This window comes from Gymnoscopelus microlampas, assembly GCF_963454915.1.
Source record: "Gymnoscopelus microlampas genome assembly, chromosome: 2".
Lineage (NCBI taxonomy): Eukaryota > Metazoa > Chordata > Actinopteri > Myctophiformes > Myctophidae > Gymnoscopelus > Gymnoscopelus microlampas.
The window spans coordinates 14,174,191-14,199,436 of record NC_139939.1 but is presented as its reverse complement, the minus strand read 5'-3'; the positions used below and the strand labels follow the sequence as shown (position 1 = coordinate 14,199,436).

The following is a 25,246-nucleotide window of genomic DNA, read 5'->3' as shown; positions in this document are numbered from 1 at the left end:
GTTCAATTGAGAGTTTCAATCAGCCTTATGTCTGAGCCTCTGGCAGAGGAAGTGCAGGCTCACAGGCCACTGAGGGAGGGGCCGCTACAAGTCCGTTTGGCCCGCGACACAACAGCGCCTTGGTGGCGGAAGCGGCGGCTGTTGTCGTGGCGGAAGCGCCGCCGCCGGCGACGGGCCCGTTGAGGTTGCGGTAGGACCGCTGCCGCGGCAACGATCGCCGGCGGGGGCGGGGCACGGCGGCCGAACCCCGGAGGCACATGGAGGGAAAGCTGAGGCCCACCAGACAGCACCCGGGACAGACAAAGACATCGTCCTGCTCGGCGGGGGGGCCCGGGTGATCCGAGGAGGCGAGGAACTGGGAACCGTGGTAACCGTTCGCCTGTTGTCCCGCGGCGCCCCACTGCACCTGTCGTCCAATCGCGACCGACGAACCGTTGTTGTTCTCCGGTCTGGGCAGGGGAGGCAGGGAGGGCGGGCCGGCGGAGACGGGGAGCGGCCAGCCGTTGGTGCGCAGGGAGGAAGTGGAGTCGGAGGGGAACAGAGGTTGTTCTGGTTCTGGAGACTTGCTGCAGTCCATGGGCTCTGTCACACACAGCTCCTCCTCTGCTTTCTGCCGACGCCGCTGCTCCTCCAGTCGCTCCACAGAAACCATCTCCAGCTCCAGAGGATGACACCGGTCCTCTCGCTTCACCTCCTCCTCCTTCAGCAATCTCTTCTCCCCCTCCGGCTCTCCCTCTAACCTCCCGCGGGCCTCCCTCGCCGCTGATATTCCATCGTTTCTCCTCTTGCCGTCCTCCGCCTCTTCCTCTATCCTGTCTTTAAACACGTCTTCCTCTAACTCGTCGGAACCGCTGAAAACGGCGCCGTTCCTGCCTAGCTCTGGGGTGCAGGGGAGCGACTGGCACCTCCTGGGAGTCGCTCTGGCCGTCCCCAGGGTCCCTCTGAGGTGGTGGTGGCGCGGGGAGGTGCACAGGCCATCGCGAGGAGCCGGGAGCGTGAAGGTCAGAGAGATGACCGACTTGCTGGGCGTGTCCAAGAGCTTACAGCGCCCGCCGTTCAGGTCCTGGCGCAGGGAGAACGGGTTGACCCGCGGCGGGGTGCCCACGAGGAGGGGAGAGGTCGGGGCCGTCGCCGGCAACGCGTCCGACTGGCTCCGGGACAGGCTCTGCTGCTGGCCCTGTTCGGCCCCGGGGTGACAGGGGGAGCTGAGGCGGCGCCGGTAGGGGCTCACATCCACGGCCACGGACTCTGAGGGAGAGACGGAGTCGAGCAGGAGGAAGGGATTGATACAAGAAACGTTTTTTTTTTTGTATTTTGTGTCCGAGTATTTGTGACCGTTATTTTTCTAAACCCAAACCAGGACACTTAACCCATTAAGACCAGGAACGCATTTCGTGTCATTTTAAGATTTCTTTGGCTATTCAAAAATAGCAGACCTACAAGCTCATGAGCTTGTAGATCTGCTATTTTTGAAAAAAATCTAAAAAATGTGTGCAAATCTTTGAATATCTACTTTTTTAAAGCGAACATTTGTAACTTAAATCTTTGCTTCTGGGGGGTCCCTGGAAAAAAATATTTTACAAATGTTCGCTTTAAAAAATATATATTCAAAGATTTGCACACATTTTCAACGATTTTTCCCAAAAAATGCAGATCTACAAGCTCATAGCACGGCACTATATCTGCTATTTTTGAATTGCCAAAGAAATGTTAAAATGACACAAATGCGTTCCCGGTCTAAAGGGTTTATCACTTAAATCGTTATTGATGTGCTATTTTAGCTACTTTTGACAATTGCATTGACATTTTTTGAAACCTGGTGTTTTCATCAGGATGTGGGACAATAATTTTAGCGCTTACCACTGCAGCACACTTAGTGACTGCACCTTTCAACAACACAACATGACAAACATTTATGTAAGCACTCAAAACTATTATTATTATTTTCATTGTGGTGAAACCAAGACAATGTTTTAGTGAATGTTGAAAACCGGGACATATGAGTGTTTTAGAGATATTTTTTCGGGACTCAGGAGTAGGGACACTCTAGGACGTCTACACCCTCCCCAAGACCAACCAGTAAGGGCCAGCCATGACAGGGACTACAGTACAAAAAACATGGCAAATGACAAGATAAAAGGAAAAGGTAAAAAAAATATGCCCCCTGGTGTTCATGTGTTACATCTTCATCCTTGAAAGAATGCTTAATATAACCCCTGCCCTGTGTTGTTTACCTAGAGCAATGGTCTCGTTACGGTCCTCTGCTCCTCTCTCCATCCCCTCCAGGGTGAAAACAATGTCAGAGAACGATGGTCTCCTCACTGCATTCATCTGAGGAAACACAGGGATTGACAATAAAGAGGAGAAGGAATTAAAGTGTTTAACTGAAAGGAAACCTGAGTGTCTGTGAGGCAGTCCTAATGCAATCAATACAACATTGTCTATTCACAGCTTTGACAATGTGACCATTTTTCGTTTCAAAACGAATTGAACTAGTAGAGGTTAGGCTTGTGTCATTGTCATTGTGACATTGTCATGATATAACTCAAAATATTGGCTAATGTTCAATAGTTGCTTCGTATAAATGGATAATCCAAAATAATCTCACTTGACCTACAGTATAGGCCAGGGCATGGTGAAACAGTTCTAAAATCACACTTTTCGCACACAAGTCAATGTGAATACATTTATTCTGTGAATGTATGACAAATATTACAAAACTAGATGCAAGGAAAGACTACAGTAACTTTATAAATCATTATAAATGGGCAAGAAAAACTGTCAGGTTCTGTGCGTGCGTGCGTGCGTGCATGCGTGCGTGCGCGTGTTGTTCCTTACATTGCAGCATGTGACTGCCAGGCTAAAGAATGCAGGTGGACAGTCTCCAATCATGTTTTCAAAGGCCTCCACATCCAGCCCAAAGTCCTACAAACACATAACAGCACACATACTCATTGTTACATTTTCCACTCCAAAATGTATAAAGTATTGAGCATATTTACTCAGAGACCTGTTTTCCTTTTCTTAACATTATACTTGATGGCAGAGACGTTTCCCACCAACGACTATGAGGTCATAGTAAAATGGCCGCCTAATGGGCTGTGTCCACAGAAAGGATTTTATGAGCGGGTGATCGCTTTGGATATCGTTGCTGTCGGGCAGAAACCTCTTATCTCCATATTTTTACTTTTTTTGTTTTTTTCGCAAAATAATGGACTACTTGATCATACTACAGTGTCACACAAAAGTAGCAGATATAGCCTACAAGCTCGAAACACAGCGCGAAGCAACAGGTTTTGAGCTTGTAGATCTGCTACTTTTCTATTTTTGATTTGAATCCTGAAAAGTTACAGTTTTCCACCCGACAACTACACGATATCATGTGCATGGAGCATTTGTTAACGACCGCTACGTTCAAACCTACCAACCGTTGCTGTGCTCAAACATCATGTCTGGGTGATTGATTGATTGATTGATTGATTGATTGATTGATAGATAAACAGCACAGACGTACGGTAAAACACTTGGGCTAAAAGGATAACACAAAAATGTCCTCTGGACTTGTGGTCCTTTATTAGCACTAATAATAGCTTGGCTGAAACAAGTGTAAAACATGGACTTCTCATGGTTGTTAACAATTAAAATTCAGGTCATAAATGACGTCAAACGTGACACTGATGAGCAGCTCTCCTCTCCAAAGGTTGAACTACTTTGCTCTGTGCTGGGAAGAGCGTCTTTACTATAGAATTGCATGATGGCAGAAAGGTGCTGGCACTGCCTGGTAACTCAAACAACACTTTCCGTGGACGCACACAGCCCCTAAGATCATACATAGACACATTCTTAAGTCTGTAATCTTCATCAAAGAGGTGCTAAAAATGTCTTTATTTCACACAACACTGCTATGAAACAAACACAATCGAAATGTAAACAAAACACAATTATTGATAAAGGAAACACTGTATGGAAGATGATCTGCACTTCACTGAAATATCCACTAGATGGGGCAGTTATAAAGCAATTGTAATAGCTTGCACACACAATTGTGCAGACAACATTTTCCAGTTAATAGGAGCTCACACACACACTGTGTGTGTGTGTGTGTGTGTGTGTGTGTGTGTGTGTGTGTGTGTGTGTGTGTGTGTGTGTGTGTGTGTGTGTGTGTGTGTGTGTGTGTGTGTGTGTGTGTGTGTGTGTGTGTGTGTGTCTGCAGTGATTAAATATTCAGGTCTTTTCACTGCACGGAGATGATGAATGAAGCTGTTCATAACAATCTATTGATCTGGCTCAGTCAACCAACATGTCTGCTGAGTAAACATTTCCTCGGTACTGAAAACTGATAGATGTCACTTTACTATTACATTTTGAGGTGAAGAAAATATGGGAGACCAGTTCAGACGAGTGTACAGACGAGTGTACAAATGGAACCATTTGGTTCCATTTGTACACTCTCAGAGTTACAGACTTATAAGAGTCCATTTGGTTCCTAACTATCAATAATTTAGCTGGGGATCCCCTGGAACCCACTCAAGGACTTGTGGGGGTCCACAGTCCCCACTTTGAGAACCACTGTTCAGGATGCATCTACATCTACAAATGGGTCTTTCTGTCTGTCTGTTTTTCCAAGGCTAATCTCATAAACCACTGGACTGATCTGACTGATCAGTCCAGCGGTTTGAGAGACATAAATACGTAGGACCCTCATTGGCCACTGTGGCCGAACATCGACGTCACCACCATAATATCTAGGTCAGCTTGCCATAACTCCAATGCAAGAAATATGCCTGAGTTGTACATAAGAACCTGAGACTTTTTTTCTGTTTTATAACCATTTACTGTTACTAAGACAAGGTATTTTGGTATGAAAACCCACATTGTTAAGTATCCTATACAGTACAACTAGATGTCTGACATTTGTCATTAAAGAAATCGACTCATTACCCAAACTAAAACAATAACCTAAAAGATTGTCTGACCTTAAAATACAATTGGACATAGAACGCCTTTGAACGCCTTGGTAGTGGCATCTTCTGCCCCCCGCCCCCACCACTCCTTCTTCTGTAAATATACCTTTTGCTGCTACTGAGCGTTTACTGATATTGTATGTTGCTTTTTGCCTCATCCTTTTAGCATAACTTTTGACTGTACTACTTGTATCAATCTATCTATCTATCAATGTAACAAACCAAACTGTGTGAAAAGCGGTTGAGAATTCAGCGAGTTATTATTTTAACCCATTCAAAACAGGAAAGTATCTATGTCATTTTAGATTTGAACTATATACATAAATAGCACATTGGTTCGCTATTCAGAAATAGCAGATACACAAGCTCATAGCGAGTCATTTCCCGCCGTGCTATGAGCTTGTAGATCTCCTATTTTTGAACCTTCTTGAACATTTTTGCAAATATTTGAATATACATATTTTTAAAGCCAAAATTTGGAACTCAAATCTTTTCTTCTGGGGGTCCCTGGAAAAAAAATATATTTTGAGATGGGGGTCCGCGGCCAAATACATAACTTCGGGGGTCCTTGACATGAAAAGGTTTTAGAACCACTGATATAGCAACATCGGCCTCAGGTCTTAATGGGTTAATAGTAGAGAGACCTCCTGCTTCCACAGACATACGTCATACTGTACATGTGACGTACATGTGACATACATGCATTAGGAGACACGGCTCCACCTAGATAATGTGGCGGCGGCATTGACGCTTTTCTCCAATGCAGGGGCCAATGAGGTACCTACGTATATATGCACACTGTACAGAATATCTGTGATCAGTGTCACATTTCTTATGCATGCTGCCAGAAGGCCACGGAAGTACCACCCTTTCACATGGGATTTTACCTCAGTCCTGGGTAAGAAGTCAGGATCGGCTTCTATCCTGGCGATGATCTCACATAAGATGATACCGTAGGCGAACACATCCACCTGGGTGACAACACAGAGAGTCCTGTTCTTTTCTTTTTTTTTTTTACACAGTGTATTATTTGTCATGGTAAATGAAGAGTTGCTGTGTGTTTACCTTCTCATCATAGAGCTCTCCTCTGAGCACTTCAGGGGCCATCCAGTAGGGGGAGCCAACGACGGACAAAGGCTGCTTCTCTGCCCCTTCACTGGACACAAGACAGTACTTACAGTAAGTATCGTTTGTTGTTGGGCAGAAACCTTGTGTCTCCAAATGTAGGTTTTTTTTAATGTTTTTTCGTCATTTAATGCCCTACTTCGTCATACAAGATAGAGTGTCAAGCTAAAGTACTGAAAATAGCAGATCTACAATCTCAAAAATTGTTCACACCGCCAGCTGTTTCATATTGGCCATGGGGTAAAACATTTCAAACTGGGGGTTCAAGAAATTTAAAAGGTTGAGAATCTCAAAACTAAACTATACAGGAACCCCAATCTACACTGGATCTAGAATCTACAATGGAAACAAATGGACCTGTAAGGGTCCATTTGGTTCCATTTCTTACAGATCCGTAAGGATCCATTTGGACCGCTGGTGGTCCCCGGATCCGACAAAACAAAAGATTCAATGACATTCTTCCATTATCCCTTCCCTAAATAGACTCCATAATGGAAGAGAAATAGACTTTGGATATCCGTTTCTTTAAGGGTTTTCTTTTACAGCACCACAACTTCAAATGGCTCAGAGGAGAATTTGCCTTCCCTCTACTCAGCATTATATGGAACGGGCAACAAAGGTCTCCAATGACATTACACAGACGCAACATTCTTAAAAGCCTATCGTCGCTGTCGGGTGGAAACCTTTTATGTATTGTTGTTATATAGTCACAAGCTCTTGCTAAGATTTTTCATTGGTTAAATATTTATAAAAGCCACTGAACCAATTTCAACCGGGCGTCACTTTTGTATTTTGGGCATGTCATTATAGGCAAAGATTCTCTTGTAGCTTGTAGATCTGTAATTGTTTTGCTGCTTTAGCTTGGCACTGTCATACAACAAAGTATAAAAAAAGGCATTCATTGACAAAAAAATCACACCCTGTGTGAAGGAAGCGGTGCCTTTGGGGCGGGGCTTAACTCATTTCAGTTCGTCCCTATTGGTGGTCTGAGTCCACTTACCAAATTTTTACTTGGTAGCATGCTGCAAACTGGAATGATGGCTGTTTAAAGCCCAGCCAATGGGCAGACAGAGGGGGCGGGGCTTAAGTAATAACAGTTCGTCCCTATTGGTGGTTTTAGTGCATGTGCAAAATTTGTACTCCCTAGCATGCTGCGAACTTGAGTTATGGCTGTTTGAAGGCCAGCCAATGGGAAGACAGAGGGGGCGGGGCATCAGCAATTCATGCTCGTCCCTATTGGTGTTCTAAGTCCAAATACCAAATTTGGACTTGGTGGCATGCTGCAAACTGGAGTTATAGCTGTTTCAAATCCCGTGCTCATCCCGTGCTTCCACGGACGGACGGACATAACATACGCTGGGGGTCCCTGGACTCCTCTTTGATAACTTCAGCAATTCATGCTCGTCCCTATTGGTGGTCTAAGTCCACATAGCATAGAGTTATAGCTGTGTAAAATCCCGTGCTCATCCCGTGCTTACACGGACAGAACATACGCTGGGGGTCCCTGGACCCCTCTTTCATAAGCAGTGGCACGTGTGGCCAATGAGAGGAGAGATGGCAGAGGCAAGCTCCAACTGTGTGTGTGTGTGCGTGTGTTTGTATGTGTTGCTTCTTTGCCGTGCTCATCCCGTGCTGATACGGACGGACGGACGGACGGACGGACGGACGGACATACGGACAAAGTCAAGCTTAGAGCGGTTGGCACCGCTAAAAAAACTACAACATTATAAAATGATGAAATATGAGGATACAAGGTTCCTGTCTGGCTGCAGCAACCAATGATACATTGATATACACACTCTCTCACAGTTCAGTCTCTGGATGGGAAATGTCTGTGTCAACATCAGCCTACTGACCTGTATTCAGGGATCTTCTCAGCCAGGCCAAAGTCTCCTACCACTGCAGTGAACACACCGCTGTCACAGCGCACCAGGCAGTTCTACACACACACACACGCACACGCACACACACACACACACACACACACACACACACACACACACACACACACACACAGCAAACACCACAGCAGTGAACACGACGGTGTCACAGCACACCAGGTGGTTCTACACAGACAAACATAAGCAAACACCAAATGTCACAAACCTTGTTCTCAATAGCTGTCATGATGTATATGTTGCAGTATGATTGGAACACCAGTCAGATTGAAAAAGGAGTTTTAACGTTTGCTGTGCGCTCATTTTCACCCCCCCGCGCCAGGGCCGGGCACCCCCGTCAAAAAGAGAAATGAGGTGGGGAGGGGGTGATTTACCATTCTGTCCCTACGGTACATACTGTAACTCGGACGGCGCTGAGACAGCTGAAGATGACTTTGCAACGTTCGGAACGGCAACTCACTCGACCCAAGTCACCGTCAGAAGGCGCTCCTCCGTCGGTGCCGGAAAACGAGTGCATCTTTTTCAATCCGACTAGTTTTCCAATCATACTGCAGCATATACACAGTCAGGTTTATAACTTCAGATGAAGAACACTGTGGCTAAATCCACTCAAAACCACTCTCTGTTTTACCCTCCATTGTTTGTCTCTCCACATTAGGAATAAGGTTCATGAACTTCATGGACAACCCGTTTCAACGCCCCACAGCTGTTCTAAAATCACTGTAAACCACAGACTTTTGGGGCTCTGCCGCTGACTGCTTCAATTAATTATATTACAACATTTCAGTGCATTAAGATGTTGAGGTGGGGGGGGGCAAGCAGCCTGTAGGCCGTTTACTAGAAAGAGCAGCTTCAAACAATCTATCTTCATTCTGTGATAAAAAAACAAGAAAGAAAATGACTTGAAGTCATATTCTACCAGGTGCTCTGTGTGTGTGTGTGTGTGTGTGTGTGTGTGTGTGTGTGTGTGTGTGTGTGTGTGTGTGTGTGTGTGTGTGTGTGTGTGTGTTTTCATAGACCTGATTACTTGTTTTTCGGATTGCTTGTTTCTCTCGCCAAACCTGGCAACATAATTTGCGACGCTAAATGCTAAATAATGTTTTTTATATAAGTGGTGGCAACATTTTTAGACACCACACAGGTCTTCACAACAATAGCGACGAGTGAAGTCAGTGTGAACATGGCCAAATAATAACTTAACTCATTGAGTGCCACAATCCGTCAAATCCGTCACGTGGCCTGACGCCCAGAGCGCCACGATCCGTCAAATCCGTCATAAAAAAAATTTCAAAATAAAATTTTTTTTTCAAAATAAAAGTTTTTTTTTTTTTTTTTTTTTTTTGGGGAAAAACATGTTCAGAACCCAAGATATGATGATTTGAAGATTTGCTGCTCCATCCACTCCTTGTTTAACCTATAACTTAAAAAGGCTGTATCTCGCTTCCTAAGCACTTTTTTTTTACAATGAATTTTGGCTGTGGCACTCAGAACCAAAATTCCATTAACATGAATAAATAAGTTTGGCACTGAATGAGTTAATAGCCAAACTAGTTCTAATGAAACACGCTAGCATTTAGGCTAACTGTCCTGCCTGAGGCTAACTGTTACAGTGAATGAGGGGAGCGGACAGCGGAGAGCTGTTACTGTGGGGGGTGGGCCGTCTCCCCATTCGTGTGGCCATTGGCTTAAAGGAGTGAAGGACAGCCAGGACAGCCAATGACAAATAGTTGTCGCTTACCCATTGCTTGGGAGGACAAGGTGCAGAGTATGGGAAAATGTCCCCATTGGCTTAAAGGACAGCCAATGACGCAAATGTGTCGAAAATGTGTCGAATGCAAATCTGTAATGTGTCGAATGCAAATCTGTAATGTGTCGAACTCTGCCTTGCCGATTCATAGACTCAGGCGCTCTTCGAGCACCTGGTAAAAAAAAAATGTGTATCTTGTATGTGAGATATTGGACAAACTTCAAAACAACATTGATGAACAGCAAAGCTAAACAGCAAGGTGTACTGACAAACTTTACAGCTTGAAGTAAAAAAGAAATTGAGATAGAAATCTGACTAATTATTTAGCTAAGTTTCTTGTGTATACAGTACAAGTAAGAACAAGATAAACCTGGATGTGTATTACACTATTATAGAATGTTGTCCAATGCTTACTTGATGAAATTATTTGAGTTTGTGCATCATTCATGATGACTGCCTGTAAAATGTGTAATGTGTATTAACACATCGGGTGCCAAACACGGTCTGAACCGTGTGTTTACATAGTGGCGGTTCCGAAGCTTCGGTGCCGAACACGGTCTGAACCGTGATTTCAGTCTTTTTGTTTTTTTCGTTTTTCTCCGCGCGGGCGGGGCTAGAGCAGCTCTGGGAGCACCCATTGTAATCCTGCGAAGGAAGTGCCAGATCGCTCACTTGAAACACTTTTTTTCCCCCCATCCGTTTCCTGTCTATTTCCTACTTTGAAACGCCTATATCTCCGAATCTGTTTCCTGTGGGGAAAAACGGTCATGCGCGATGCGCGATCCCCCCCCACGTTGTAACCCGCAAGGGGAATGTTATGGTTCCAGCCTGTAGCCAGGCTCATGGCAGAACATGAATCGATGCTTTTTTTTGCGTGGATTTGCTTGTAACGCACACGGAAACTTTAAACAGCAAAGCGCAGTCAATGGGGAGAATGCTGGCACCCACGGTAAGTTGTTATGAAAAAATGCTGGCACCCGATGTGTTAATATCAGTAGTATAAACAGCATCCGTATGTGTAGTAATATGATGCATGATGTATTGCTGTTAAACATGCGTTGCACTGCACGGCTAGACATTTGCAACCAAAGCGAGCCGCGTGTTTCACGTCTGTCTGACACAGCGTGAGCCACATGCCTCACATCTGTCTAACGTGCAGCATTTTATACCGGCTGCCCACTATCTTCACGGATGCAGTTGATATTTGCTGGCCTATTTTTCACAGATGCATGCATACACCATTTTGACTTCTGCAGTGTTTATTCACAATAAAGAAATGCATGTTATGCTAATCAATGCAAGCCTATACAAACTGCCTGTCAGCAATATTCCTGATGAATAGGCGATGTAATTCCCAATCCTTTTGCAATTAACCGGCCCATAAGAGAGGGGCAGAGAAGCATTTTATAAAACCTCACACACACAGAATTATTGTGATAGATTATTGTTTCCTAGGAAGTGCCTCATGCAGGGGAAAAAGGCTCTGGTATTCTATATCATCTGCAACTGTGTCTGAACCCAGGATAGAGAATAGAAACCTAATACCAGGCTAGACAATGTGACTGCGTTTGTGAAAGCAATTGATCTAAAACAAGCAAACAATAAACAGACCCCATAAACCACTACAGGAGAAAACAAGGTCACATGCTGTATGTACAAGCGGTGTACATTAACTTCTGCGACACCGTATCATTGCTCCAGTGACAAGCAAGTTTCAAGTCAGTGCAAGTTGATTTTCATACCGTACTGAAATATATGGAATCCAATGGCTTCCTTGAAAAACAAACCAAAACAAAACAAAAAACCGCAGTATGCTTTTGGAAAATGGTTGCCAGTAATGTCAAGTAGTATACCATGAGTCACAGACACGAGTCTAAACATGCCAGACCACCAATATGGTCATTTTAAAGTGCTCTATGTGATATGTGGTTACAGTGTATAGTAGGCTGTACCTTGGAGGTCAGGTCTCTGTGGAAGATGCCCTTGCTGTGAAGGTACCGCAGCCCCCGTGCGATGTCCAGTGACAGGTCAATCCTGACACCCCATGACAGGTACAGATCACTGTCCAGAAGCTGCTCCAGGTTACCACCATTTATATACTAAGAAATAAAGAAAGAAAGAAAGACAGTAAAAAAAGAGAAAACTGAAAATGAGCGCACAACAAACATTCATATTACTGTATATTCATATGCATGAGTATACAGTAAAGTGTCACCAGATCAGCCTAAAATGTAATATATTTGGGTCAAAATAAATGAGAAGATAGTTCCATAATATCAAGGCTGACAGGAACCTTTGCTTGATTGGCACAGCATCAGATTTGAACCAGAAACATGTGATATGATGAAATAATAATAATAATAATAATAAAGATAAAAAAATAGAGATAAAATACACCATACAGTAGGAGAGCACAAAAATATGAAAACATTAAAAGAAAAAAGAAAAAAGAAAAAAAAAAGGAAAAAAGAAATTATGCAGCAATATAGTAGGACACAATGGGTAAAAGTCTTTAGGTAATAATAGCAACTCTATATAAGTGGGTTTTCAGGAGGGATTTGAACCGGGGCACAGACTCTGCAAGCCTGATCTCTAAGGGGAGGGCATTCCAGAGAGTCGGGGCTCTAAGAGCAGCCCGATCACCTTTTGTTTTTTATGGGAGAATGTGATTTCGAGTAGAGCTTTGTCTGAGGACCTCAAATTGCGCTCTGGTTTATATGGCTCGAGTAGATCGGAGATGTATGAAGGGGCCAGACCAGAGATGGCCTTAAAGTAATTAATACAATTTTAAAATCAATTCTGAAAGTGATTGGGAGTCAATGTAGGGATGCTAGAATTGGTGAAATATGATCGTACTTTCTAGTGCCGGTCAGGACCCGAGCGGCAGCGTTCTGGACCAGGGCTTGATTTTCACGATGTTTCTGAGGTGGTAGAAGGATATCTGAATGACCTTTTTTACATGGCCTTCAAATTGAGGTCAGGATCAAGGGTGACCCCCAGGTTCCTTATGGAGGGCTTCATGTTTGGAGCTAAAGAGCCCAGGTTTAGACCCAGCAGGGCTCTTTTCTGGGGCGGGCCAAATACTAGAACCTCTGTTATTCAGTTGTAGGAAATTGTCACACATCCAGAGTTTGATGTCAGCTAGGCATGCGTGAAGTTTGGGTATGCTGGAGGAGTCGTTTGGACTGATGGGGAGATATAATTGGGTGTCATCGGCATAGCAGTGAAATTGGATGTTGTGACTACGGATGATGTTACCAAGGGGAAGCATATAGAGGGAAAAGAGGATGGGGCCAAGGATCGAACCTTGGGGGACGCCGGAATGTAGGGGGGCTAAGGATGAGGTTGCATCACCAATGCCAATGGAAACAAATCTGACGGATAAGTATGATCTAAACCACTCAAGGGCGGTGCCTGAAATGCCCACCCAGTTTTCCAGCCGGCTAATCAGGACCGCGTGGTCGATGGTGTCGAAGGCCGCAGTCAAGTCCAGTAGGACAAGGATGGAACAGTTTCCTGAATCTGCGGCCATGAGGAGGTCATTGACAACTTTCAGGAGAGCCGTTTCCGTGCTATGGAGAGCACGGAAACCAGACTGAAATTTTCTCAAAAAGGCAGTTTCCACTCAGATGGCCCACGAGCTGAGTGAAAACGACCTTTTCTACAAATTGGGACAGAAAGGGTAGTTTGGATGTAGGTCTGTAGTTATTCATGGCGGAGGTGTCAAGGTTTGCTTTTTTGAGGAGGAGAGTGACTTGTGCAGTTTTAAAATGGGTGGGAATGGACCCAGAGGACAGTGAGCTGTTCACTATTGATAGAATATGGGGACTGACGGTGGGTAGGATCTCCTTCAGAAGGCTGGTGGGAATGAGATCTAGGGGACATGAGGTGGACTTCATGTGGGCTATTGTGTTTGCTTGTGGCTGCATCTGGTTCTTGTGGCTGCATCTGGTTCTCGGAAGGGGGGCAGAGGAGGTGACCAGCTGGGATCTAATTAGATCTATTTTGTTTGAAAAAAAATGTAATAACTCCTCACACCTCTCAGGGGAAGCAAGCAAATTGGGGTTGGGGGGGGCACGGCGTGCTCAATTGTCCTAAAGAGAGTTCTGGAGTTTTGATAGTTCTTGGCAATGAGATAAGTAGGGAAGTAATTTGCTGAATTATTGTAAGATTTCATGAGATCTTTCATGATTTCATAGAACACGTGTAACTTTGTGGCTTTCTATTTCCGTACAGATTTTCTATGTTCTCTTTTAAGTGCGTGGGTGTGATCATTGAGCCAGGGTGAGGTGACGTTGGGTGTGTCGGTACGGGTTTTAAATGGAGCGACAAGGTCAAGGGTAGTTAGGCAGATGCTGTTAAAGTAGTTGAGCTGATTGTCAGTAGAGCGAGAGAGGGCAGGAGGAGTGGCAGAGGAGATAAACACAAAACTCAATTTGGCGGAGGTTGAAGGGTTAATGATGCGAGAGCGAATGGGAGCCCGTAATTTACTGGGGGGGGGGGGCCCACTAAAGCAGGGGGGGGGGGAGCAGTCAGCATATCAAAAGTGATGATGGAGTGGTCAGTGACAAATAAAAGGTGGCATTTCTTTAGGGCCTTTATCACCCATTCCCACACACACTCACACACTGACAGCAGAGGCAATTTGCAAGGCACCTACCTGCTCACCGAGAGCAGTTATCCTGTTTGTTCACTAAAGCAGGGGGAGGGGGGGGGGGTTCAGCTGAAAAGTTAAAACGCAAGATGCTCTCCTAAAAAAAAAACGCTTCCAAACGTTAAAAATATACTCAGCGCCCAAAGTCTCAGCGCCCAGATGAAAACACGTGAATGCGCAGCGCAGAATACACGCTCAGCACCTCATCACACTGCTGCCCCCATTGAGAACAATTCAAAACATATGCTGTGCTAAGGATGGAAGAAACACCTTGGTCACTGCTGTTACCGTTGGTCTTCCCCAGGTGTTTCTGGTTGAAATCTGCTGCTGAGCCAATCAAACGAAGCAATGGAAAACTGAACCGGAACTAGAGTCATGAACAGAGCCTATTTGGCGTCACAGTGGCTTCAGAAATGATAATAACATCAATCCAGAGTAGGCCACTGGTTCTCAAACCACTGGCCTAAACTGGCCACGGACCACCGTCTGATAATATGTTGTGCCAGGGACCCCATACAAGATTTGTGTTGTTAAAATGTTTATGGGGGACACCCTGGATCTCCCCTAAGGACCCCTGAGGATCCCTGGACCCAATTTTGAGAGCCACAGCAATAAGTCAGTATAAATCAGTGGCACTGTGGTGTGTTAAGACATAGGCAAGAAGAAATGAAGAGAAATGTAATACTGTAAGGGTTAGTTGTTGTTTTTTTTTACCTCAGTCAGAGCATGGAGTTGCCCCTCATGAACACACACCCCTAGAAACCTGGGACAAGATGGAAGGATGTATCAGGAAGATGTTTAATTACCACCAGCAGAGTTATGAGGTTATGCTTCATTAATACTAATACTGTTGTACGGTGTTGTCCAAAAAATAGTAGTATAAACCAACTTTATGTTTGTTTGTTAGCTGGATGTCTCCAAATGTCCTGAATGGACTTGCATGAGTAAATTAATTAAATTAATTGAATACAATACTGTAAAAAACAACTTCACAACGTGTGTGCGTGCATGTGTGTCTGTGCATGCGTGCATATACGTGCGTACGTGTGTATATGATCACACACCTTAGTATATTAGGGTGGTATAGCCTGTTCATCAGCTGTACTTCACGTAGCATGTTAGCTTTGTTGCTAGCTAACGTGTTCATCTTCAGCGCCATCACCTGCCCTGTAATCCTGTGTTGTACCTGGAGAGGAGACAGAAATTACAGATATTTATTTCTGATCACCAAAACTGACGTTTCAAGCACCAAGTCTGAGGAAGAGCTTGGTGCTTGAAACGTCTCCTTTGGCGGTAATTTAATAAAATATCCATTGGAGCATGATCCAGTGTGTGGACACTACTTTTATGTTTTAAATCACTGTTTCCCAAACAGTGGGTCAGGACCATTATGTGGGACCAATTTTTATGTTTCTTACATTTTGTTTTTAATTATTATTATTTCATTAAAACAATAAATGTAAACATTCCAAGTAAACATTTCATGAATTTAACACAAATTCAATGATTTTTCAAAGCAATTTCATGAATAATTAAAAAAAAAAACTAACCAAAGAAATTGCATAAATTAGAAAACAAAGTAGTGAAAATAGCAGATCTGACTAGACAGTGAACCTCTCTAAGAAAAACAGAAATGTTCTCTTTGATGGTCACAGGATGCTATATTTCCTTTCCAGAGAAGTAATGACACCTTAAAGTATGGGTTGATCGCGATCCACAGGCTACTGCTTCTGGTTGTTCAAGACAGTGACAGTGACGTATCTTTAAATAGAGTCGCCCGCATTTGTAAACCTCCTTGGAAAATGTCTAAGGGCTCTTGATAACAGAGCCAGGCCGATATACTGCATCGGTTTTGCCGATAGGGACTCGTGGTCCAGAAAATTCATAAAGAATTGTGCACTTTTTGACAAAATATCTGTCAAAACATCGGTAATCGGTGGTCTAAGACTCAACAAAATCGGGAACGGCATAGGACAGAAATCTGGCATTGGTCGGACTCTACAAAAAACAAGAATAAATGACTGACAGTCATATTATTACCAGCTGCATGCTGTACTTTGTCTCTGTGTGTGTCAGGGCTCCAGACTAACTTTTTTCACCACTGTCCCAGGACCGTCCCAAACTACTAATGTAACCGTCACCGAATAAATGTAATCCGTCCCAATTTATTTATTTTTTAAATTATTTTATTATTATTACCATTATTATTATTATTATTATTATTATTATTATTATTATTATTAATAGCAGTAGTAGTAGTAGTAGTAGTAGTAGTAGTAGTATTAGCCTATTGGAGAGTCCTAGACCACTGGGGAGTTTCCAAATAAATTAAACAAATAAACATAAATAATGTTTTGATTGATAAATGCATATGATTAAATCATGTATAGCGTCGCTGTCGGGCAGAAACTTGTATCTCCATATTTCAACTTTTTATGTTTTTTCATAAATCAAATACCCTACGTAATCATACAAGAGTGTTGCACTGTAAAAGTAAAAAATAGCAGATCTACAAGCTCCCACCAGCTTGTAGATCGTCTATTTTCACTTTTTTCAAGGAATGGTTTTGGACATACAAGGTTTCCACCCGACAGCGACATTATAAAGCCTATATGTGGTTCTGTATCAGTATAACAGTTAGTTTGAGCAGATTTCATTCCAATTGGCTACTGTGACTGCCTATGAATTTCACAGCCCTGGGTAGACAACCTGGCCTAGCGGGGATATGCGCACCTCGCACAGTGCAGCAGGTGAAAACAATTAAGTAAAACGAGGGAATTTGCGACTTGTGTTGCACCAAAAACGTCTCAAATAACTGTCATGATTGTGGCTGCTGAAAACTTCCCATTTGGATTATTGTTTAAAAAAGTAACAGAAAATTGATGTTTTTTGCAAAAGGATTATTTATTTCTTGTCCATCAGAGAGGAGGTCGTAGCTTCTCTCTTATTTGAATGATAGCCTAAACTTTTAATTTGTTTCCAATAATACATTTATGTTGCTTTCTAGATATTAAGACTCATCATTTGGGGATTTTACTGTACTTTACACTTATTAATCTATAAGCTGCTGATTTATCTCTCAGCCACAGCATGTAGATCGGCTCTTTTCGACTAGTTGTAGCCCAGATTTACAGTCTGTTCTCCACCTCTTCAAATAGCGCAGCATGTTTGGAACTAAGTTCTACCTGAAAAGGATGATCAGCACCTGCAGTAACTTTGTAAACATCATATCTACTTTCTCTAGTGTCTCATGCTGCGAGTTTGCACCATAGACTGTATAAATGAATGGACAATGCCACTCCCCTGCTTTCTACAGAACGAAAATGAAGCCGATAGTTCAGGAACATGCATTCCTCCATCGTTAATATATACAGTTGGCCACGCCGGAACTCAAACGCTATTGGTTGAGACCAGACACGTGACCAGCGAACCGGAAAACAACCCCCAAAAATGCTATTGGTTGGGTAGCTTGTCAATCAAGAGCGGGGGCGGGGAATGAATGCTATTGGTTGTGTAGGTTGTCAATCAAATCATCCCGCCCCTCCTGGAGCATAGCCTACTTTATCGTCAATTTTAGAATAAATGGGACCATAATTTAGCAAAACGCATATCATGATGATTGAAAGGAGACTTTAAACTAGCGACTGGAAGCATATAGAATTTATGACAATTTTTCTTACGGTAAGAAAATCTAGTCTAAAGTTTGTCAAAAACCCATTCACTTGCGTTAAAATAAATTCTTTCTGACACTGCAGGTCGGCGCAGGGTAAAACAGTGCCTCACTCTGGCCATTCATAAGCTTCCGTGTTGGCCTCATCGTAAATATCCAAGCCTTGCCCATTGGTTTACACGTGTGTGCAGTGACAGTAATATGCACAGTCGGCTCAAAGAAATCCTCTGCGTCGATAAATTTGCATCCCAAATACATATTTTTACATCCCCGGGACGTCGGACTCCCTTAGTCTCGAGCCCTGTTTGTGTGTGTGCCGTGTGTGTGCCGCGTGTGTGCCATGTGTGTGCCGTGTGTGTGCGGCTTGTCAGTGTGTGTGTGTGTGTGTGTGTGTGTGTGTGTGTGTGTGTGTGTGTGTGTGTGTGTGTGTGTGTGTGTGTGTGTGTGTGTGTGTGTGTGTGTGTTTGTGTGTGTGTCGGAGGCAGACTGGCCACGCTGAGACACACCATGTAGCTCCAGCAGACCAGAATGTTTCCCCCCATAAACTTCACTTGAAAGTTACATTTAAGAAACTTTAATAATTATGACAACAGCGCAAGTTGTTAAGTAACATCGTCCGTCTTGTAGAGGAGCTCCTGTCTCTGTCCTGTGCGACATGCACACATTGTGAGCTTGAAGATCTGCTATTTTCAAATAGGCGACCGTAGAAAATGCTCATGTGGCCTGTAGTTGCTTCTTTTGGGCGTGTGTTCCTAGACCTGGTTGCTTATTTCTCTGACTGAACATGGCGAGATCCCATATTCTGAGAGGAAGGAGGGTTTGCAGCAGGCGCACTAGTGCCCTGAGACAGAGAGAACCTTCTCCACACGTTAAGTAACTGAGTATATTTACTCAAATACTGCATAAGCTGTCCTCAGACCTAACCACTCCCCAGGCGATCTTCAAGACCACAAGGCGTTGTTGATGGAAGCGGTGTGGGCTTGTAGGTCAGCTCAGCTGTGTTCCCTGCAGGGGAGGGGGCGTATGATCCCATAGCATGGGAGGAGGGCCCGTCTCCCCTTTGGCTTAAAGGAGTGAAGGACAGCCAGGACAGCCAAAGATGAAATACATGTCGAACATGATGCAGATTTTTAGGATGACGATCACAAATTTGCGACAGGCGTGCCGTGCACTCAGCGTGTGAGGTCATGTGTGTAGGCATATGGGTCATTGACTGGCCAATATGTGCGTGCAAAAGTTCAGCCAGCGTCTGGACCTGCAGGTCTGTGTGTGTATTAATAGCAGCGCAACACTAATAGGATTTCTGCTTGATCTGCACAAATCCACTGGGCTGTCACTGTGACATCACACAGTAGACAAGGTACACACGCAAATTACACCAACACACCTACCACAACACACCACCAGTCTCTCTCCCACTTCAACTGTTGAACTCATTCTTGGTCTCTCTGTCTGTCTGTCTGTCTCTTTCCTTCTCTCTCTCTCTCTTTCTCAGTGATCAATGATCTATGCTCCAAGTAAGTAAGCAAGATCCCAATGAGGCGTGAACTCACTGCAACAAAAGCACATATTGACAAACCAATCCAAAATATGGATCAACAGAATGGATCAACAGCTGCAGTGCAGTAGTTGTTGACCACATATTGACCCCCAGGACCTGTGCTGTAGTGGCACGGAAGGAAGGAACTGTTATCTACACCAGGGATTCTAAACCTTTGTTTCTTTTTAGGTGTTAAATGTGAGTGAATGGGTGAATCTTGTAATGCACATTGTAAAGCACATTGGGTAATGGCGATATATACATGGACCATTTATCATTTATTTATTTCTAATCAATTATTGGTGGTACGGGCAGGCACTTCAGTGCACTGACTGTATGTGGATGTTCATTTGTGAGTGGATATAGACAATACTGGTTCTAAAGCTAGGCTCTGGGGGCGCCCGGGGGTCGTTCCAGGGGGATCTGTAATGGTATATAGAACATTAATATACAGTATCTACTGTATACTATGTCGTATATGTAGGAGCAGAAGATATAACAGAAGGTACTGTAGAAAAAGGCAATGTAGACGTGTGGACTTACTCAGAGTAGGCTGAGAACAGGCTGAGCTTATATACCTAAAATTATTTGTTGTCTATTATATAATTAATTATTATCATCTTACTATAATGGAATCTCTGCGTATCCGTGTGTCCCCGGGCCCGCATATTTTCAGGACGCTGTTATGTTGAAAAGTGTTACCCATCACATCTGTGCCATGGTAATCCAGTGCCATGTTGACATTTGTTACTCGTAGATATGTGTCTTGGTCTGCACGAAATGGCGACGTGGAATAATTTCAAGTTTCGTTGTTCATAATTACCATAATCCTAGAATTGTGTACCGTGGAATGCATGGACGCATCGATAGTGAGTTTAATGCGTGATTTCTTGATGATATGCGTCAGATATGCAGGACATACTGTGACTGTGTTCAACATCACTCTTGATGTCGCTTTCATCAAACTAGCACATTATCAGAGGAAAGCCACACCCTCCCTGACACACCCACGTGAGGAACGTCATATCCACACACACCCACGTGAGGAACGCCGCACCCTTACACACACCTCCGTAGGAAACGCCACATCCACGGTGAGGCTGTAAATTATACAGCGTCAAAAGGTGCTCCGATAGCAAATAGTAGTATATCAGAGTGAAAAACAACAGAAAATAGAAAGGATAGCACTAAATATCCTCACCACGGCAAAAATCCTCCTTGTACCAGTTTGCAGTTTTCTGGCACCTGGGTATTTGGGTGTGGCTTTGAATATAGTTATCCATTAAAGATGATTAGACCCTCGGAATGCCCTGTGGAATTCACCACAGCAAACAAAGCATTGTTTCACCTTGAGTAAACACACTCTAGCAGTGAAGTGCCGCTTTGCATGGTCAATAGAACTGCTGCTGAATGGGCCTGTGTTTGCTGGACATTTAAGAGGACACTTAAAGCTGCCATCTGGAACTTATTCTAATGAATACAACGTTAATTTAACCAACTTAACAGTATGATAGAGTATGTTAAAATATAAAATATAAAAGTAAATCTGCAGTGGTTGGAGGTGGTTCTCCCTCCTCTTCCATTGAGGAATTTAGACTAGAATTTATACTTTAAAACATAGGAGGAAATAGATGAACTACAAGAGTCATATTCTCTTAGTTATGACTCTTGTATTGGCCTAAATGCCCAACATAGATGGCAGGTTTAGAGTGGTTAAAAGAGCATGGACAACGACATGGAAATATGACATTTCTGATAATTTCATCCAGCTGTTATCAAACAGAACCAAAAATGATCTCTTAATTAAATAATTGCGATCAGGTAATTATGTAATAATCGACTACTTGGATAAGTGGAGTCTATATCCCTAAACATGGATGTTTGCAAACACTGAAAAGAAAAAAGCTGCAGAATGTAAGCACACATACAGCATGAATGTGTGTGTGTGCGCGCACACACGCACGCACACACACACACACACACACACACACACACACACACACACACACACACACACACACACACACACACACACACACACACACACACACACACACACACACACACACACACACACACACACACACACACACACACACACAAATCTGGCAGCATTGCCTCTTGGTTATTTTTCATTTCTCCTTCATACCTGCCTCTGACTTCAAGCTGCCTGCAACCATATTGTTTTAAATATTGTTGGTTGTCGTATGACTGAGGAACTGTCCAAAGTCATGCTAAGTACACACACTTATACTTCCTTTTCACTTCTTGTACTTTTCAGAGCTAAAGGAATGTGCCCTTTGGGGTGGGTTTTAATCACATGAATCGTAACGTCTCTATTCTGGGGGGCGAATTTCATTTCATCGATTCCAGGCCAGGCTGGCCTGGCCTGGAATCGTACCTGGGGCAACCAGGGCCTCTAGCTCCCTAGGCGGGCTCACTAACCACTCAGCTATGGCCGCCCCCTAATGGTCCCCCATAACCCCCATGGACCCCCATAACTCAGAGAGTGTACAAATGGAACCAAATGGACCCCCTTCTTTGACCACCACTGAATACAATCAAAAACGATTAACTGTTGGACAGTCGCCAATGGATGTCACCATTACCTTGAAGACCTCCGAGAAGAAGCCGGATCCGATCTTCTCGCAGAAGAAGTCGTCGATGCGGGCCAGACTGGACACGGCGCTGCGCAGGGCCCGGTACGACGACGGCCGGACGCGGTGGTACGCGTGGACACTGTGGAGCGGGGGCTCCTCCGGACCACAGCCCCCTCCTCCCGCGTCCTCCGGACCACAGAGGCAGCAGTCCGCATGGTAGTCCATCGCGTTCGTTGGCGAACCGCCACGCCCCCCTATCAGGGGGGGGGGGATCTCCTTTTCCAAAAAGATCAGCCGCCGACAAAAAAAAACTAAAAATAGGTAAAGGCTCACGCCTCAGCAGTAGTCCTACGGCACGGGACAACGGCGGCACCCGCCACCATGCTGTCAAGATGATTAATGCCGCCCCGGGGGCAACATGTATTCCGGAGCGCCGGGTGATTATTATTCCACTACAATTGTCTGCTACAACATCGTTTTAACTTTGCTTCAAATAATCCCCAAAAAGAACCGTTGCACGGAGGTTCAACACGTTTACCCTCAAATAAAGCATGGGTTTTTCTGTGGAGTATTGCAATGCAGGGGGTTCTTTCATCTGTGCACAACGTATAGCAGCGTGGTGCCAGTACGTGGGGGGGCTTGGTTTTACTCCGTCATCCCGTTGGCTCAACGGAACAAGAGGAGGGGGGATGCAGGCGGTACCAAGAGGAGAGGAAGAGGGGAGGGCTGAGAGCAGCAAACAGACAGAGGAGCGCTATGTGAGGCCGGTTTCTCCCCGGAGCCGCTACAGTTCAGCTGATTTCCTCGATGCAGCAGATTTGGTGCTCCTGGTTGTGCCCCTCCTTATGTCGCCGGGTCTCTCTGATTCTGGTCTGCCTGCCACACACTCCGCCCAATCAACTGATGAGCTGTGTATGAAAGGAGCCGTGTTGAGTGAGTAGGTAATAACATTGTAATAACGTTGTAATAAAGACAGTGAACCACGTTGTCCAACTTCACAGGTAAATAGAAGAAATGGTCAGATCGTCCAAGCCACCTGCATACTGTCATAGAGGTTGGCTTCAAAATATTACACACATTATTTTGAGTCAATATGGGGTCAAATGTGGCTATTTAATTACACCCAACAGCAAAGAAAAATAATAACCATAATCTCAACATGCTTATTTGCTCCATATAGCCCTCCATATCACACTACACAGTAGACATTGGTACACACAAAATTACACACCAAATTCTGTCACATTTTCAGAGCACCAACTGTGTTGAGGTGCAAGTAGCCTGTGGGCCAGCCTCATCTATTCACCCTATAGGGCAAGGTGCAAGTGCAGTGCACTACAGTGCGAGTGTAACTACACTGCAACAGAAATGCATCAATCACATATGTAATAAATAGTATTATGTAGTAATAATAATAACACTATTATCATCATCATTATTATTAGTATTATTAGTTTTATTCCACATCAGTCCAACACTGCTATCAAGAGCTTGTTGAAAGGAACAAACATACAAGTCCAAGAGCTTGTATAGTATGATTATGTACATCGTTTTCGACAAAGCGACAACCTCCTGCACAGCCTACAACAGCAGCAGAATTAACAAGTGGCCGCAGACTTGTTCTTAATTCGCATTAAACGCGCGTTTTACACTTGACCCGGGCGACGACATCTCACAATCTTGTTAAAATAATTCCTCCTCCATCAGGCGCGCTAGCCCTGGTCAAGAGTGTTAGTGAGTGTCTCTCTAACGCTCTGCCAGACGCGCTGCTCTGCTCATATACCAAAGATTCCACTGCCGTGCGAGCTCTCCGTCTTTAGTAAAAAATAAACCAAACTATTTCGCTACTCACCAAAACAAAGGCTGTTTGTGTTGTTGAAAGCCTATTCTCCAAGGTGGAAAGCCTCTCAGCACCCCACCTTCTATGCATAATACACTTTTTGAGCAGAAAATAAAATATGTCCGCCAGATGGCAATTATTGTATTTACTCCACTGCGCCCTCTACAGATCTGGTAAATGGTCATTTATATTGACCAGATCTGTAGAGGGTGCAGTGGAGTAAATACAATAATTCCCAATTAGTGGACGTATTTTATTTTCTGCCCTAAAAGTGTATAATACAGAGAAGGTGGGGTGCTGAGAGGCTTCCCACCCTGGAGAATAGTCTTCCAACAACACAAAACAGATTTTGTTTCGGTGAGTACCAAAATAGTTTTGTTTATTTTTTACTAAAGACGGAGACCTCATACGGCAGTGGAATTTTCGGTCTATGGGAATCAGAGCGGCTGGCGGAGGAGCATCATCAGAGAGAACTCGCTAACGCTACTCCTCCATCAGCACCAACATGACGGCCGGCGTTATTAACGGGAATAATGGGCGGCTTACCTCTTCCACCGACACCAACCTCCTCTAAATCACCGTCCTATATTCCATTTAAAAACAGGAATTCTGTGTTCAAAAATGGTTTCATTCCGTCAGCCCGGTGCGTCGATGGTTTTATATCCGTGTCGTAGCTCCTCCTGAGCGGCTTGTTGTACGTCTGTGTGAGCCCCCCCCCCCCCCCGCGGCTAGTGTTGCCAGGTTTTGCGAGAGAAACAAGCAACCGGGTCTAAGAATTGAAAACAAGCCCAAAAGAAGCGACACTTAAAGTAAATTTGAAAATAGCAGATCTTCAAGCTCACAACGCACTGTGAGCTTGTAGATCTGCTATTTCCCCCACCAAAAAAAAATGGGAGAAAAGTGACAAATGTGTTATATCTTCGAAACATTTTAACAACATAAATATGGTACGGGGGTCCCAGCTGGCACAAAAATATTTTCAGATGGGAGGGTCTGAGGACAAAATATATTACTTTGGGGGTCCTTGACATGAAAATATTTGAGAACCACTGGTCTTAAACAACATAGTTAACAAGCCCAAATAAGCAACTACACTTTCAAAACAAGCTCCAAAAAACGCAAGCCGCAACTACCAATATTTTCAAGCAACTTTACAGAAAAAACAAGCCCACGGTTGCTTTTAATAAGTGGACATGGCAACCCTGCCC

General features: G+C 44.1%; 1 protein-coding gene across 1 annotated transcript; it reads right to left on the bottom strand.

Moving 5' to 3' along the window:
* Positions 1 to 24,720, bottom strand: tesk1a (testis associated actin remodelling kinase 1a). Its single transcript, XM_084075406.1, has 11 exons — positions 24,585 to 24,720; positions 22,208 to 23,106; positions 15,453 to 15,574; positions 15,103 to 15,151; positions 11,687 to 11,833; positions 7,946 to 8,028; positions 6,030 to 6,120; positions 5,852 to 5,935; positions 2,839 to 2,925; positions 2,235 to 2,331; positions 1 to 1,248 (listed from the first exon to the last, which is right to left on the bottom strand). The coding sequence occupies exons 2-11, from the start codon at positions 22,421 to 22,423 to the stop codon at positions 26 to 28; spliced, it is 2,199 nt and encodes a 732-aa protein (XP_083931532.1). The 5' UTR covers positions 22,424 to 23,106; positions 24,585 to 24,720; the 3' UTR covers positions 1 to 25.
* Positions 24,721 to 25,246: the final 526 nt, after the last annotated feature.